General features: G+C 40.4%; 2 protein-coding genes across 3 annotated transcripts in view; one reads left to right on the top strand and one right to left on the bottom strand.

Annotated features, from left to right (window-relative positions):
* Nucleotides 1-1,110: 1,110 nt before the first annotated feature.
* Nucleotides 1,111-6,791, top strand: SPX (spexin hormone). Its single transcript, XM_045554225.1, has 5 exons — nt 1,111-1,197; nt 1,320-1,377; nt 1,914-1,976; nt 3,265-3,348; nt 6,651-6,791. Exons 1-5 carry the CDS (start codon nt 1,111-1,113, stop codon nt 6,707-6,709), a joined length of 351 nt encoding a protein of 116 aa, XP_045410181.1. The 3' UTR covers nt 6,710-6,791.
* A 5,406-nt stretch (nt 6,792-12,197) lies between these two features.
* Nucleotides 12,198-18,321, bottom strand: part of GYS2 (glycogen synthase 2) — a 55,383-nt gene continuing 49,259 nt past the window's right edge. For both annotated transcript variants that reach the window (XM_045554222.1, XM_045554223.1), the window contains 4 exons: nt 17,513-17,608; nt 16,440-16,603; nt 15,129-15,209; nt 12,198-12,613 (listed from right to left, as the gene is read on the bottom strand). In XM_045554222.1, coding sequence (XP_045410178.1) covers nt 12,392-12,613; nt 15,129-15,209; nt 16,440-16,603; nt 17,513-17,608 — 563 coding nt within the window. In that variant the 3' untranslated portion in view covers nt 12,198-12,391. The remainder of the gene's footprint in view (nt 12,614-15,128; nt 15,210-16,439; nt 16,604-17,512; nt 17,609-18,321) is intronic.

Raw genomic sequence — 18,321 nt, 5'->3', positions numbered from 1 at the left:
GTGGGTCTTGGAACAAAGCCCCCTTTCCCACGAGTAAAAGGTGACTACTGTACCTTATTTACCTGTTCATTCATTTAGTGTGTTTCTCCTCTGACTAGAAGGTAAGTTTGATCAAAGCATAGACCATGTCTTTTTAGTGTATGGCTATGTCCCTTGAACTAAAAGGAGGATTGTCTAACACATAGTAGGCATTCAATAAATATTTGGTAAATAATTTAATGCATGGATAATTAAGTGAATGACTGATGTTAAATTCCATTGAGATTTCCTTCTCATTTCTAATCGATTCATCTTTAGCTATCAGTAATAGCTTGGTAGCTAGTCACCCAAGACAAATTTCCTTACTTATTCATTTACTTTTGATTCTGCCTTGGACTGTTGATTGTTTTCATTAATAATAATAATACAATGCTTTGGGCAGCTAGTAGGAAAAGCAAAGGCAATCATGCTGATACATTCAGAATGTCTCCTGGCTAATGTGATAAGTTTCTAAATGAATAATGTCCACACATCAATCATTCCTCTACTTCCTGCAACTGAATCTCCCTAGAGGAGTCATCGGATTCTCTCAATCTTGATGATTGACAGGATGTCCCTGTGGACTCCCTAACTCCACTACAGCTGGGGAGGGGCTCCTTGACACCAAGATTTTAAAAGTCTCAAGTTCAGAACAAGATCAGAAAACTCACAGGTAAAGCTATAGTTATTGCAGAGTTCTGAAAAGAAGCAGAACATGAAGGTAAGTAAAGGTTTTATTCATTTGTGACTTTTTAACTATTTTCTAAAAAGCTTTATAGCTTTTTACCTATTTTATGGTTCATAAATATGACTTTGGAGTAACAGAATCATTTGATTTTACTAAGAAAACAAAGTCACTTATTTACTCAATTACTTATGTGGGTAATGTAATGAAAATAACGCATTTCTAAATAATTTTTTTAAGTGGAACCTTGTAGATTAACTAGAAAGAAGCCTGGGGAAACACCTCTACCTAGTGAGTGTTAAAACAGAACACAGTGAGAACTAAGGGATTTGTTATCGTCCAGACATCAAGGAAGGAAGCACAAGATCCCGTCCGCACAGAAATGACCCTCTGTGGTTGATTGTTTTATGCAGGGACTCAGAAGTCTGGCAGCAACAATCTTGGGTCTTTTCCTGGTGTTTTCTTTCCTGGGAAACTCCAGCAGCGCTCCGCAGGTAATCAAATGCAAAATGCGCGCTGCTGTGCCCACGCTGCTCTTTTTTACTTTGTGTTTCTTTTTCCCTCTTTCTCTAATAGAGGATTGGGCTGCAATGTTTCTCTTTTCCCCGGGTTATAGGGACTGTTTGAGAGAAGGAACTGGACTCCTCAGGCTATGCTCTACCTGAAAGGGGCACGTAAGTTGCAAGCCCTTTGCTCTTCCTGCAACAATAGTGGAAGCCCCTTCGGCGTGCGTGCATGCACGAACAGACAGATGGAGCGCGAATAACGTCCAGTTCGTTTCCTTAAATAATCCTGGCCATCCTGGCCACTCAGTTAGTAAAAGAGACAGGTGGGTGAGCGAGGGCGGTGGGAAGGAAAGACTCCCTGGTTATTAGAAATCCTCCATCCTAAACTGGAGGGTTGCCGTTTCTTGGCGCACTTGGGGACTCTGGGGTCGCCTGGGAAACATCGCCCCGGGCTCGGGAACGCGACCTCTGCTGTCACCTCCGCTCCAAAGCGCCCCTGCGGCGTCCGGCCGGGCGCGGCGCTTTCCTCCCGGTCTCCGGGGCGCCGGGCTCGGGGCGCGGGGACCCGGCAGCCCAGCGCGACCCTGAGCGGGCGCGGCCCCACCGCGTCCCGGCCCGGGCAGCGCGCGGGGCCGAGCGGCGGCGCCTTAACCCCCGATCGTCCCGGCCGGGCGGGCGCCGAGACGCTTGTCTCGCTCTTGCAGAGGGGCGCCGCTTCATCTCCGACCAGAGCCGGAGGAAGGACCTCTCCGACCGGCCACTGCCGGGTGAGTGACCAAGGCAGCGAGGGCGCCGATCCCGCGACGGGGAGCAGGATGGGGAGGGCAGGGCTCGCTCCGCCCCGGCGCCCGAAGCAAGCGCCTTCGCACCGGAAAGACGCGGCTCGGAGGCCGCCCGGAGGCGCGGTCCGCCGCGGTGGGGCCAGGGGGGGCGGCGGCGACGGGACGCCGAGCCCGAGCTGGGGGATCGCGACGTCCGGCCCCACTAGCGGTGGCAGGGGCGGGGGAGGCTGGGGTGCAGCTGTTCAGACCGCCCAGCGTGCTGACGTCCCCAGGGAGTTACTTATTTATTCTGGGCCAGGCCAGGCCTGGGGTTTAGCTCAGAGGGGGAAGAATAGAAAGAACTGTGCAAATGCTTCTAAAAATGTACCTGCGCATTTATGTAGGATTTATTCAGTTTCTTCTTAAACACTGTTATTATTAAAATAGGAACAAATATGTGCGTCCATCATATTACTAGAAAGAGCTATCAAAAGGTTCAAAATAAAAAATAATTAAGGAGGGGCCATGAAGAGTGGCAGGGACTGTTGTTTTTCGTGATAAACCTTTTCATGCCATTCGATTAAAAAAAAATCACAGAACAAGTTGATAAAATTTTAAAGATTGAAATGCTAAAAATAAAAAGTCTACTTGTTTTGAAAAATACCAAACATTCTGCTGAGCACAGAGTAGATGTGTAACAAATTTTTGTTTAGCTTCTTCAAGCTTGCTTAAGTATAATTAAGCTTATTTATTTTATGAGGGTAGGGTTTGCTTTCCCGCTTCAGTTGCCCCCAGATGGAAAATCATGGTTGGTGTTGAACTAGAACCGTTTGTCTTTTGTCAACTTAGGTTTGAAATAACTTTGAACACTTAGCAGGTGCTGGTTGAGTCAAATAATCACCTTATAAGTGGCCAAGAATGTAGATTATTATCTCAAAGTGCTTTGAAAGTGACAAGAGAAGACATAATACAGGCTCCATGCAGGAAAACATCTAAAGCTTTTGTCCAGACCTCGCATTTTAAACAGTGAAGGGGGACATTTCTCATGGGCTCTTTGTCTTAATCCTTAAAATTCTCATCCATACCCTGCATGTATACTCAACCTCACCACTTGTAGGCCATTTCCAAGAAAAATGTGAAATGTTTCAATTTATAAAAATTAGTCTTCTGTGGAAGGGGCCTTTTGCTTAGGAGTCAAAAGTCTATTTCATAGAGGTATTTTTAGTATTATAACATACTAGAATAGGATTTACCTAAATGCTAACAGCATCTGTACACGTTTTTGTTTCTCCAGAAAGACGAAGCCCAAATCCCGACCTGCTAACTCTTCCAGAGACAGCAGCCCTATTACTGGCTTCCTTACAGAAACCACAAGAAGGTACAAGTATAGTGACCTCTTTCAACTGCAGGACAGAGTGGCTTTGCTTACTTTTGGGATTCTGTGTTGAGCGTAACTCCTACCCACCCAGAAAGTCATACAGATGTTTATATTATAAAGACCAGTATATTGCTCATTAAAGTCAGTCCCAAGAATATAAAAACATTTCCATGGGTGACACTAGGGAATTTTATATGCATTTCTTAATCCATAGGCTATTGTAAACTTTATTTCTTTTAGAACTCTTAAAGCTGAAAGAGCTCAAAGTCCATCTTCATTGTTTTATAGTTGAACAAACTAAGGTCAAAAGGATTAAATAACCACAAATCCAACTGCTCGCTATTACAAGTTAAACCAAAATGAAATTGCTAGAAGTCCATCATTTTTTACTTACAAACATAGTAGTCTCCTGTGGTTCACTCCAATAGATATGGGCCAGTTCTGATTCTAACCCTGTGCAATTTTCATTATGTTTTTATAGCTTCCTCTATACCAGGATTAGATGTAGTCTGCAAATAGAGGCACTCTGTCCAGGTAGCATTAAAACTGCTAGTTGAATTAAGGCATCTTGGCAATGGGTCAAACAGGTCTTTGGAGTCTAAAAATCCTGGGTTTAAATCCCAGCTCTACTGCTTATAATGAAGTGATAATGTACTCGTGCTCAAGGTCTCTACAAGAACCCAGTGAAACAAGGTATATAATTCTTATGACTATTAAGAAGTCATCAAAGCATAATGAATAGACCTAGAATGTTCTCTTTCAAAAATAATGATGCCATATTTAAGACATAATTTGAATTTTTAAATGTTTTAAAAAATACATATAGTGTGTGATCTATTGGTCAAAACACATGCTGCTGGCCTAGTTCTCTGACATCTTTGCTGTTGGAGAAATCATATGTGCTCTGTGCCTAGTATTAAATGGGCCATGTGGGAGATGGGAAGAGAACAGAAGGCACTTGCTGGCTTCAAGCGTTGGCTTTGTTGTCAAAAAATACCTATGAGAGGCAAGTAGAAGGGAGTGGGATAAAGTGAACTCAGAGCAAGGTCATGGCTAACTTGGGCACAGAGAGGATTATATCAATCAGCAAATAAGTATTTATGCCTGCTATGTGCTAAGCAAAAGCAGGCCATGAGAATAACCTTTGCAATGAAAATACAGGGTAAGCAGCCAGTGGAATAGCAGAAGGCAGGAGTAGTGGTTATGATAGAGTTATTGCTACTGCCACTGCTACTATTAGCTGATAATGATTGAGTGCTTACTATAATGCAATGGGCCAGGCACTGTTCTAAGCACTCGTTATTGGATGAGTATGTTTAATCCTCACAATAACCCTAGGAAGTAGGCACTCTTACCCACATTTTACAGATGAGGAAATAAAGACACAGAAAGATGAAGTAACTTGTCCACCAATCACATAGGGGGTAGGTAGTGGAACTGGGATGAAGACAGAAGGTAACTTGATCTTTATTGGAGAATGAATGGGATGACCTATGGATTTTCTACAGAGAGACGGCAGGGTGAAGAAAGAGAGTCTGGTTATTACACATAGGGTAACAATAAGAGAAATAACAACAGCTATAATATGGGAGTACTTACTCTGTGTCAGATGTTACTGCTAATCTTTATAGCTCAGAAAACTGAGCCTTCAGGAGGTATGTTTTTACTTTCTTAAGGCCATGCGGATAGTAAGAAGTGATACTGGGATTTTAGCTCAAGTCTGTGTGATTCTACATCTCCTTCAGTTATGCCATGCCAGCTGTCAAATGGATTATAACAAAGAGAAAAAGTTGGAGTGGGGAACCCAGAAGAAACCAGAGAATAATGCAGGAGTGAAGTGAGGAGGTGCAGTCAGTCAGTGGGAGTGGATGAAGAGGCTCAACTCTGAGCCATACTGGAAAGAAGAAAAGATGGGATCCCTGTTCACTAAAGATATAAAAGAGAATCCAAAGTCAACCACATTTTTAAAGTGTTGTGTGTGAGAGTTTACAACAGTGAAGATGATAAGGAATGAAATTTTCTGTGGATCTGGAGAAGGGTTCAATTGAAGGTCAAAGGGACATTTTAGTGAATAAAGGCGTGCAGGTCAGTGGTTCTTCACTATCCGTCTGTGGACTGCTTACTTCAGAGTTACCTGGAGAGCTTACTGAAAAATACAGATTTCTTGGCCTTAGGCCTAGAGATTCTGATTCTCTATGACTTGAGTGAGGCCCCAGAATCCGCATCCTTAAGAATTTCCCCCACATTATTCTTATGATTGGTCAGGTTTGAGAATAACTGGAAATCCAGAGATAGTTCATAAAGGTTGAAACCATGAAAATGGAGATACTCCCCCAGGGCTTAGATATAGTGGAGGAAGGGCAGATAATAAAAGATTTGTCTTCTAAAGCACCCAAAAAGCAAGGGAAGAGGGGGGAAATAGTATTAGTGAAGGGATATAAAAAGGAGCAGGCAGAAATGTAAGAGGAAAAGCAGAATAATAGAGTATCCCAGAATCAAGAATGGAAAGTTCCAAGAAGGGAGTAATCAGAGCATCAACTATAGCAGAATGGTTAGTAACAATACAGAACTCAGGGGACATTAAGCAGGGGCTCACAAGATTTCCCCTCAGCTCCTGCCCAGTGACACAATTTGCCGCTGCTGGGCTCTGTCTGAAAGGGAATTTAGTTTAGAGGGAATTTGGTATAAGAAATTCGTAAGCTGCAGAGTAAAGAGAAAGCAGGTACTAGGTATTGGAGGGCTAGGTGAGGAATAGTTGAATAATAGGTAGAGGATGCTGTATCCAAGGTGAAATTTTTTTAAATTCAAGGTTTGAAACACTTCCTGATTTTTGTCTCTTCTTTTTGTTTCATTTCATCCCCATAACTCTAGCTCATCTAATAAAGGAATATTTGTAAATGTGTTCCCATGTTATCTTTCCCAAGTAAGATGCATTTTAACAGGAAATAGAGACAGTCTTTTGATGAAAGTGAATGATTGTAATGATGGGTATTTTAGACATGAGGCAATTTTTTTATCAGAGCAAGACATGTGGCCCTCAAATATATCATGTTGTAGTTTCATTCATTATAAAGATTCAGATGTAAAATTTGAATTTCCCAATCTATCTAAAGCTAAGGGGAAAATTTTAAAAAACAAACAAATCCAAACCCATTTGGGGAAAGTTTTCAGTAGCAGAGTCCACAAGTTAATGTAACTTAGGGGGTTAAATGTTTATTTCCTGAGATTCTCTTCATTTCTCCTTTTACTCTTTTGTTAATAAAATACAGAATATGTATACAAGTAATTTCTTTTTCTTACAGATGAAGAAGAAAACTTCGATCAAACCAGATATTTGGAAGGCAGTCTGCTAAACTGGTGAAGATATACCAGATTATGTTCAATTATAGTTCTATTATGTTGAAAACATGAACCACGTGCATAAAACCCTTGGACCCTTTTTAGTCCATTTGTAATTTTAGGAACATGCATAGCTAGTTTTATTCTTTTAGGAACAAACGAAATGTAGAGTTCTTAGCTGAGAACATCATCACCTTCTTTCATTGCTTCAGGTCCTGTTTAGATCACCAAAAGGTTTTAGATCACCTTGTGTCTTACTCTTGAGTTCTTTAGAGCATTTATAATTATAAGGCTGAAGACTCTGAAGTGTTCTTGCCTTTTCTTACACAGCCAGTACCTGTCTTGATCCTAGCTGTTGGTTTTTTCATTCCACTTGCGTTTTGTTGGCACTCAGGAGAGATTCTCCCTCTTTGTTTTCCCTTTTTCCCATCCAGAGGAGGGTGGCAAGCATGGCAGGATGGGAAAAAGGACAGTATGTTTCTCTGTGGTTCATTCAGGTTAAATAACTTTTTAAGAAGGGAAATGGGATGACTGGGGAGAAGCCCTGTGGTAAGAACACTTCAGTGAGGTTGCTGAGAGAGGACAACGGTGAGGTGGAAGGTTCGCTGAAGATCCAGAGCTCCCCTTGTGCTCCTTGGAAATCTCCCTGAATTCTGCTTAGAAACGTGGATCTAAATGTTACTGGGACATAAGCCGATGGAGACAAAGTCTGCTTGTGCATATACCATATAAAGGGAACAAACCAGTTTTTTAAAAGGAACTCATTTTCCAGGACCAAACAGACTCAACAGACACAAATACTCTGCTTCCTCTAATTGCCTAGAGCTCTAGCCTAGATTTGACATGATAACATTACATAAAGGCACCGAGATATCATAAGTGCATGGTAATATGCCTAATTTACTCCTTTTCGAAGTCAATGTGGATTCAATACCATATGAATACATACAAACACCCCTACAGCAAGCATAATAAAATATTTATTTGAAATTACAATATGACCATAATTCTTACTGTCATCAGTATATAGCCGTTATTTTGTAGCCAAAGAATAACTTTATGTGATTATCTCTGTAACTTGGAATTGTAATTTCACTGTGTTAAAAAATAAAAACCCTGCTTATAAAATTTGTCTGTATCTTGTTTCAGAATTGAATAATGAAACTGAATTCAACTTAATGTAACATTAATCTCTGTCCAAAAATAATATGTGAGTATTAAAAGTTTGTGTGGTATTATAATAGGCACCTGTCATTAATTCTGATTTGATTTTAAAGTTGATTTATTAGGTAGTGCATATGTCCAATTTATTGAAAATTATTTACTCATCAGACACAAATTTGTACATGTTGGCTGCTTAAATATTATGTTTATTCTAAGAACACTTTTAACATCTGTCTTATGAAATAATTCTTCCCACAACTACCCAGAACAATCTCAAGTATTTCGTACTATAACATGTTTTAAAAAGCTGTCTAAATGACCAATGGCTGTTAAAATATAGTTCCAAGTACCATAAGTACTAGAATTTCTTGAACGTGTTGCCATACAAATGTACTGTTAAAGGATCCCTCTCCCCAGTTTGCTTTTCAACTATCTTTGGATGTCTTTGCAATTCTCTTTATTCCTATATTTTTATATAAGTGATCATAGATCAAAAAGCTTTCACACTGTATGGCTTGTGTTTTAAAATTGGGAAATTTCTGCCTTCAGGGCATTCCCAGGTGGTAGTAGAATACCTCCCGGCCTCCAGGTGGGACTTTCAGCCACTCTCTGTTCCTAACTGTCCTCTGTATCCAACCTCCCCTGTGGCTATCTGGCCTCCATCCAGGGCTCTCAATTATTCTTTGTCTTCCTGGGTTTCCAGGTAGATGCCTCCCCTTTCCCCACACCACCACTGTGATTCTGAGAGGAGAGAAAAGGACAAAGGGGCCCTGGCTTGTTCAAATCAGCCTCTGGCTCCCATTTCTTCTTTACCCAGTTATGAGAAATGAAAATGTATGTCCTGTCAACATTTTTTTTTAACTTTTTTTTTTGAGACAGAGTGTCACTCTGTTGCCCAGGCTAGAGTGCTGTGGTGTCAGCCTAGCTCACAGCAACCTCAAACTCCTGGGCTCAAGCAATCCTCCTGCCTCAGCCTCCCGAGTAGCTGGGACTAAAAGCATGTGCCACCATGCCCAGCTATTTTTTTCTATATATATTTTTAGTTGTCCATATAATTTCTTTCTATTTTTAGTAGAGACGGGGTCTCACTCTTGCTCAGGCTGATCTTGAACTCCTGAGCTCAAACGATCCACCCGCCTCGGCCTCCCAGAGTGCTAGGATTACAGGTGTGAGCCACCATGCCCGGCCCCTATCAACCTTGAGTTAGATTATTTTAGCTCGGCCTCAGGAGAAAGGGAGGTTGGTAATAGAACTTCATACAGTCCAGTCTCTTCATACTGGACTGTAAATTCCTTTAGGAAGAGTTCACTTCTAATTCGGTTTGATCCTCACGACCACCATGTGAGATGGGTAATTGTATCACCCACAGTACTTCAGAGAAATTTGGATTCATCCTATGAAGCCTCTTTGGACCTCCCTAAGTTGACTTGACCAGTCTCTCTTATGAGTTCTCCTTGTACCCTGGAAAAAAATTATTATAGCACTTACAACATTTCATACTCTCATCTCTCTGTTCACTCTAACACTTATCATGGAGGAAGGGGTGGTGTCTTGGTCTCCTCAGGCTGCTAAAACAAAATACCGTAAACTGGGTGGCTTATAAACAACGGAAATTTATTTTTCACAGTTCTGGAGCCCCCGAGGGTCCAAGATCAAGGTGTTCGCAGCATCGGTGTCTAGTGAGGGCCCATTTTCCCACAGATGGCTCTTTCTCACCGTGTCCTCATATGGTGGAAGGGGCGGAGCAGCTCTCTGGGGCCTCTTTTATACAAGCGCTAAAGAGCCCTCAGGACCTAAATCACCTCCCAAAGGCCCCACCTCCTTCGTGGATACCATCTCATTGGGGATTAGGATTTCAATACAGATGTTCCTCGATTTATTATAGAATGGTTAAATTTAGGATTTTTTGACTTAATAATGGTGTGAGAGCAATACACCTTCAGTACGCTCCTCGACTTACGATGGGGCCGCATCCAGACAGAACCATCATAAATTGAAATTATCCAGACGTAACCCTATCATAAGTGGAGGAGCGCCTGCGTGTGAACATTCAGACCACAGTAGGTGGTACAATCCGTAAGAAAAGTCTTGCTGTCAGCTGATCAGGCACCACACACTATTTTCCATAGTTCCTGTCCTCCAATTTATGAATACATACATTCTTTCAAAGCATCATTTTTTGTACCTCTATTTCTCCCAATAAGACCATTTATTTATGCAACTATTTATTTCTGTACAGGGCACTCTGCTAGACACAGAGTCATCTAACAAACATATTTGTTTCTCCCCACTTGGCTTTGTCAGTCTTGGGGAAAGGATAAATAAATGACTTGAGCAGAGGATGGAGTCGAGTGGCAGCATCTGTCTAAATAGGGCGCCAAGCACAGGGTAGAAACTGACTCTTACACACGCCACTCAAAACCAGGTGTTTGCAAAGTCAGTTAATTTTCATATGCACTATCGTTTGCGCTCATGTCTCATAATAGAACTATTCTTTCATTGAGCAAAAAGCACTTAAATTTTAAATTTAAATGAGATATTTTTACTGTATAGCTCACGCTAACAGACCAGCCAATTACCAATCAAGAGTATCATTTGCATACACACATTATGCGACTTTATTAGCGATATATTTTCATGGTTATTGTAACATGAACCCTTCTTTTATCATGAGATCTTTTTGGCACTTCAGCAAATGGACCTGCAATATAAATCCATCTCACATTTCTCTGCTCTCCATTGCAGAGTATTTCAAATTGCTCTGCAGATGCTGAGTTAATTGTGCAAAAGCCACAGGGTATTTTTTCAAGGGTTAAGTTTTAAGCAATTTATTTCCCTTCTTCCTGAACCTCTCAGTAAGGTGAATTTGCAACCATCTTCCATTTTGGTCTGATTTATTGCTTGTATCCAGCATTCTTCTACTTTTCCTAGCTAATGGGGCAGCAGGGGAGCTTGATTAGTTTTTCCACTGGTCTTGTACCATCTGACATGTTGTTGTTACTCTTCACTGTTGCCATCAACAATCCAGCACTGATAAGACCAAAACCTTTTTAGAGCCTTTTCAGACCAAAGCCAACTGATACGTTAATCAAAGTATTCACTGTGAGCTAGATAGAACTTACAATGAATGGCTACTTAGATACAATAAAAGCAATCCAAGAGTGAATGTGGTTTTGTTTTTTGCCAATTTAGATTTACATTTAAAACATAAATCTGCTTAATTGCAATCATTCCACTATGTCTCTAAGCACATCACACAATATGTTAAAAACACTGTCCTTATTATAACTAAATAGATGCTCTCTTTTTCTTCCCCACTAATTATTTGTAAAAGATAGTTTGAAATGTTATTCTTCACTAGGCACTATTCATGACAGGTGCTTTACACATGTTATTTAGGTGCCTAAAATATTTTTAAACAAGACATTATCAACAAAAGTTAAATCATTAAATATTGATGTATTTATTCGCTTGGATTTAACCATTTATCATCTATGGAAGATTGACCAAATTTTCAAAAAGTCCTTCCACTTAAACAATAGAAAAATGGTTACACTAAGATGCTACACTGCAGATGGTAACATCTATTTATCATTAATTTGGGCATGAATTCTAGATTTCAAAAGTGACATAAATATGCATCAAGATCTGGATCTAAGACAGCTATTTGCTTATGAATTTTGTCTTTGTAAAGCTAGATATTAATTCATGGTTCTGATGCATGAAAAAAGTGAAAATAACCAATAAAGAACTAGTTATTTAAAATATGTAGGTGGTATACATTCATGGCTAACATCAGAATTTTGGGGTGGGGGAATCAGAGACTTATGTGGTGGGGTATAGAAGCTGTATAAATACCAAGCAAAGGATTATAATAATAATTTTAAAATAAACACTAGTAAGAGAAAATCCTTATTGCTTGAATTAACCTTTTTTTTTTTTTTGAGACAGCGTCTCACTCTGTTGCCTGGGCTATAGTGCTATGGCATCAGCCTAGCTCACAGCAACCTCAAACTCCTGGGCTCAAGCAATCCTCCTGCCTCAGCCTCCCGAGTAGCTGGGACTACAGGCATGAGCCACCATGCCCAGTTAATTTTTTCTATATATTTTTAGTTGTTCAGCTAATTTCTTTCTATTTTTAGTAGAGATGGGGTCTCGCTCTTGCTCAGGCTGGTCTCGAACTCCTGAGCTCGAATGATCCACCTGCCTCGGCCTCCCAGAGTGCTAGGATTACAGGCATGAGCCACCATGCCCAGCCTGAATTAACCATTTTTAAAAACACACCCAGTCTTCCCCCTTTAACTAATTCTCCTCTTTATGCTTAAATTTACTGGGGAAACATGAGGTGGGAAGAATAACTTGGATTTTATTCTAAATTACAAAATTGCCATTTACTTAATCTCTTCCACCTTTTAGGCATAGACTAAATTCCATTGGAATATTTAGAAGAAGATAATGAAATCTGTAGTATTTTCATTCTTTTAAATAATCATTCTTCCTCTGTTCTTACAAAATTAGCTCTGCTCAGCACGTGTGGAATTCAGTTCTTGTATTCACCATGCAGCTTTTTCTTCCTACGAGGAATATGGCTCAGAGAAAATGGTGACTTAATATTTAACCGGTCCCTTTCAGCCTCCTCTTCCTCATCGTATCTCTCATCGTCAGTTTCATCTTCCACATCACTGCTTTGAGGACTGGAGGCCTGAGACCCTGAAGGAGAAGGTGGCACTGAGGAAGGCCTGGGATATTTAAATCCTTCCGTCTGCCAAAGACAAAAATAAGAAACAAATGTTATAATGATTTCTTGGTTTTCAGTGATGTAAACACTATGCATGCCCATTCAATAAAAAAAAAACTGTTAGATATCTTTTGTTGTCTGTTTGGATGCTATTAAACTTTGGTTCATTTTGATTTTGTTACCACCAAGCTCAAGAAATATTCATTAAATACACAGCTATCCTTTTTTTTTTTTTTTTTTAATACAGAGTCTTGCTCTGTTGCCCAGGCTAGAGTGCAGTGGCATCAGCCTAGCTCACAGCAACCTCAAACTCCTGGGCTCAAGCAATCCTCCTGCCTCAGCCTCCCGAGTAGCTGGGACTACAGGCATGTGCCACCATGCCCGGCTAATGGCTAATTTTTTTTTATGTGTATTTTTAGCTGTCCAGATCATTTCTTTCTATTTTTAGTAGAGTCGAGGGGGGTCTCGCTCTTGCTCAGGCTGGTCTCGAACTCCTGACCTTGAGCGATCCTCCTGCCTCAGCCTCCCAGAGTGCTGGGATTACAGGCGTGAGCCACCACGCCCGGCCCACAGCTATCCTTTATTAAGCACGGAAGTGTGCCAGGTGCTATATAGATGTTATCTCATTTAGTCTTTTAACAACACTTTGATAAATTTGTTCTTACAGAAGGCAATTGAGGGTTAGAAAGGCCAAATGACTTGCACAAGGTCACACAGCACTCAAGTGGTAGAGCAAAGATTTGTGCCAGGTCTGTGATGGCTCCAGATGCTTTCAACTCAACTGCCCTGTTACATTGCTGAGATTGTCAGTCTCTGAGATTTTCTCCACAAAGTTGCAGGATATGGGCAGCCTGGTCATGCCATGGAAAGCCACCGACAGAAGGCATTCTGGAATCCAGGCCATTTCGTTGACCCTAAAATTCTACCGGTTGCTATTATTTCAGTTAATGACAAAACATCACTAGGTTTTAATCAAATTGCTCTTCTACTTAAGGTTACTAACTTGTTTGATAAACACATGCTGAGCATCAATTGTGTAGCAGGCACCCTGAAACCACTAAAGAAACAAGAAGAAAAACATGATCCCTGCCCTCTAGGAGAGCATGTGGTCGAATGGGAAGATAGACGTATGAAAGTGTTTTAGATATTTGTCACTCTGTATTTCAGTTGTTTTATATATTATTATCATGTCATACATGTACAGTCATTTTAAGGTTCAAATACATTACCTGTAAGCAATATTTAAAAAAAAAAAAAAAAGAAAGAGCTGAGTCCTGCACTGAGGACCTGGTTCAGAAAGTGCTCAATACTTATTAGATATGATAAGTAGGTAAATAAGTAGATAAGCAGAAAAATGGATGCATATAGCTCAATTATCATCAAGTGGAGTGAGCAGCTCTAAGCTAAGCAATCAACTCTCCAAATGGTAGAATCATAAACATGGGAGTTGGAATTTATAGATTGAGGGATAAAGAAAACCCTTTCACCTTCTCTAGGGCAAATTTTTCCTTGGGTTAATTTTCTATTAATAGATCCCCATTCCTCTGGAAACCTGCTATAGGCAGAATATAAGTTGTGTTATTAGACAAAATTCTGTATGGAAACAGTGACCCCTAAATGAGAAATTACATCTGAACTTGAAGGATCTATAAATACTTGATGGGGAGCCAGAGTTTTGGGGAATCTCTTAATATGATGATTCTTATAATCAGGTATATTTCTTTCTAGGAGCATGGAAGCTTATTTGTGCAGATTTACATGAGATATTGGCACCTGTAGGGCATGGAGCTACTAAGCTAAGGGGGATCTCACAGCCAATGGTATGGGTCTTATCTTCTTGTATCTAAGCTGTCACTTGGTGGGTGAGAGGCCAAAGAAATTTAGCTCTTGGACTGCTGTGTAAGCTGCTGCAAGGACTAACCCCACTGAAGGGAAATGACTGATGCTACCCTACTTTAAGCCGTATTCACGTCTTCTCCCCTTGTAAGTGAATTCGATGACAAATGTGGCGTATGGCAGTCTCATGAACATAAGTGTCTAGTTAGACTTCAGAAGAAGACTCCCTGGTAGGCACTGCTAAATGGAACATAAATGCTCACCTAGTCCAATTCTCCCTGTGGTGCTTGAATTTACCCTATTTTACTCTTGCCAAGTGGTCACGCTATATTTAATCACTTCCTGGGATAGCAAATTCACTTTCTGTTAAAGCAGCCCAGTTTATTTTTGAACAGCTCCCAGAAGAATGGCTATCTAACACAGCCTTTTCAAGCACTTACGCAGAGAGAGTTTTCATTTGGAGGTGCTTCTCCAATGGCACGAATGAGCTGTCTACTTATCCTATACATAAGGCTAACTCTGAATCAAGGGCTTTGAGATAGTCTAATTTGCTTGTTCCTCTATCCTTTGCTTTGATTCAACACTATGAAAAAGTATAATAGCTGTGTACTTAGTTACTTCCAAAGTAAAAGGTACTGTTAGAACTTGTCATACATAAGAAATTTTGCTTTCAAAACAAATAAAAAATATATTAAATATTTACCATTGGTGGTGATATGGTTTCCACGTGGAATTTATCTGGAAAAGCTCTGCTTAATGTCAGGTGCCGGGCATGCTGGTAATACTTTTGATAGAAAGCCAATCCACAGGTTAAAACACAAAAGAGATATCTTAATAACCAAGTTATTATATAAGGCTTTATTCTCTAAGTTCTGAAGTACGTATTTTTTTTTACTTTTTGTTTTTATGAGACAGGGTCTTGCTCTGTGGCCTGGGCTAGAGTGCAGTGGCGTCATCATAGCTCACTGCAACCTCAAATTCCTGGGCCCAAGCAGTCCTCCTGCTTCAGCCTCCTGAGTAACTGGGACTTCAGGTGAAATATCTAAATTTTTTAAAGTGGCAGAATATATTTACTCTAAGTTCAAGATCAGGAAATAAGTGGCAGTTTATAGTCTTATTATTTTTCAATGCATAGGCAAAAAAGAAAAAAATACTGCAAAAATCAGGGGGAGAACAGCCATACTGGCCATACCGAGCTCTGAGGTGAGAGCTAAGGTGAATGAAAATGCTGGTTTCATTCCACAGGGAAGCAGTATGGCGTGGAAAAAAGATGGGGTCTGAACAGTCAGACAAATTAAATATAAATCCCGCTTCAGACCTTAGGTAAGAAACATAACTTTTGATTGGCTTGTCTTTCTGTCTCCATTATAAAATGAAGGCAATAAAATTAATCATCCAGATTGTAATGAGCACCGGCATTAGGGTGTGTAGATACTCAGCCCACGGCAGCATCTATCAGCATTTGGCCAGGCAAGTTCAGCAATATGCAAGCAGATACATTAAGTGAAGGAAAAGAAGATTGATTTATTACTAAATCATCCAGTGCTAAGCTATGGGTTTATAAACCTATTGCACTATTGAAAGGAGGTATTTCCGGTACTTGTCATTTTGAGGAACAATATTATCCCCACTCCCCACTGCAGTTGAAGAATACGACCACATTATCTCTCTGGAGTGAAACCAAGTAGGGACTTTTCTCTTGATATTTTCATCAACTTCATAAAATGTTTCTGCATACCTGTAATGCATCACGTTAAGCACTGACAATAGAATAACTAGTAAAATTAGTGCTAGATCCTGAGGGACTTGCTATTATGGATGAACTCAAACTAAACATGAAGAATTGGGTTTAGGACTTTGCAAACTCATGTTAAGTTTAAAAAGTACATGAAAACACTGAGATTTTAACAATTATGATTTTGAATTGACTTTACAGGTTATGACCAGAAACAGCACTTTTGTAGAGTCCAGAATTTTTAAAGTAGTCCTCTGTATTTATCAAAAACTTCCTTACTCTGCCTAGGTATCTCCAATCCAGAAGATCTGAGAGCCTCTCAGTTCGGTTCCTCTGGATAATTCTTTGGCGGCGTGACTGTTTGCAAAATCCATAGAGAAACTTAGTCAGCTGATTGCAAGAATCATCAGGAGAGCGGAATCGCCTGTCAACAATGTAAATACCTGAAGAGCACAAAAGCCAGAGCACAGGTAAAAGCAGGGCTAATCTCAAACATTTCTTCTATTCTTTATTGTCTCTTTGATTCCATCAAAGACCGTTTGCATCATCCACTCCCTAAGTCAGCTATTGCCTCCACTTTATCTTTTCCCTTCTAAGGCTTTATTTCTTCTCTGACCTTCTAACAGTTCACAACAATCACCTACACAGAGCCAACAGAGTGGATCTTGCTGAAAAAATGTGGCAGTCTGGGGGTACACTGTGTCGGCGATTCTCCAGGGAGCTACAGACTCTACCTGGGTATCAGTGTTTTTTAGGCTCCCTAATGTTGCCACTGTGTAGCCATGGCTAAAAAGCACAGCTCTAGCCCGAGGAAAGAGAACAGTAACAGTGCAAGTGTAAAAGACCCAGGGAACTGGCAATGTGTAGGCAGAGAATCGATCCCATTCCAACTCTTCTTGCTGCTAGGCAACACGGACAGAGAGATGGTGATATACAAATTCTCCTGCTATCTTAAATAATTTATGTAATTTTGCTAACTTGACTTTTAATAATAATAATACATGTACTCTCTATATAATGACCAATATGTGTATTCTAAGACCATGGTTATTGTAATATCACTTCTAGGAAGTAGAGGGCCAAATCAGAGTTCATAAAAAAAGGGGGTGGGAATGTTTGTCCAGGTTTTGCATTCTTTTTGCGGTTTGTCTTTTGGGCAATAGATTTAATATTAATAGCATTCTTATGCTATCTATGGACCACATAATTAAATATACTTTTAATTACACAAGAAGTATAAACATTAGTTTAATTATCAGGGTAGCTTTAGAGTTAGGCTCTGTGAAGACCCAGTGCTTTGTCTGGTTAGAGGTCATGTCTCCCAGGGTTGGGTTAATGATGAAAAACCTCACCGTAAGCAGTAGGATCAGCTACGTGCTCCTGCATGAAACAGCCAAAGCCGGAGAGGTTTGTTGTCACACTGGGGATACCCATCACAGTGCATTCAGCTGCCAGGAGAAACAGACAAAAACGCGGCATCAGACCAACTCCTATATCTTCATATGCATGCAGGGGAGGAAAAAGCCCCTAGTCCTCCTAATCATAGCAATGTTGTGCCAGGCACTGACTAAGCTCTTTCCATGTCTCATTAACTTATTTAATCTTCTCAACAACCCTGAAGTTGGGCTATCATTATCCCCACCTTACAGGTGAGAAAACTGAGGCACAGAGAAGTTAAATAACTTGCCCAACTTCACAAAACCAGGGTTCTTGGTAGAGCTGGGATTTGAAGCCAGGTGCCCAGCTGCAGAGTTCTTGCTCAGAACTGCTACATTCTACTCCTCTCCAACCCTAGCTGGTTTTGTTTTTTGCTCCATTCTAGTCTGTCTTTAATTACTTGGGAAGTTTATGGGGTAGGTTCAATGTATTTTGGACATGAATAACTTCTTCCTCTATATAAATCTTCCTCGGCACATATTACTTCCACTTTTCTTGGGAGCTCAATGAACCCATGAACTCTCTCAATCCTCCCTTACCTTTTAGTCAAAACTTGTTTTCCAGAAAATAACTGATACGTCTTTTAAAAAATCTTATAACTCTCAAGGATGTCTGCTTTTTTTTTTGAGGCAGGGTCTCACTCTGTTGCCCAGGCTAGTGCAGTGGTAGCATCATAGCTCACCATAAACCTCAAACACCTGGTTAAAAACCATCCTCCTGCCTC

This window comes from Lemur catta, chromosome 6 (genome assembly GCF_020740605.2).
Source record: "Lemur catta isolate mLemCat1 chromosome 6, mLemCat1.pri, whole genome shotgun sequence".
NCBI lineage: Eukaryota > Metazoa > Chordata > Mammalia > Primates > Lemuridae > Lemur > Lemur catta.
Note: the sequence above shows the minus strand (reverse complement) of the source record. Positions and strands in the feature narration are given on the sequence as shown.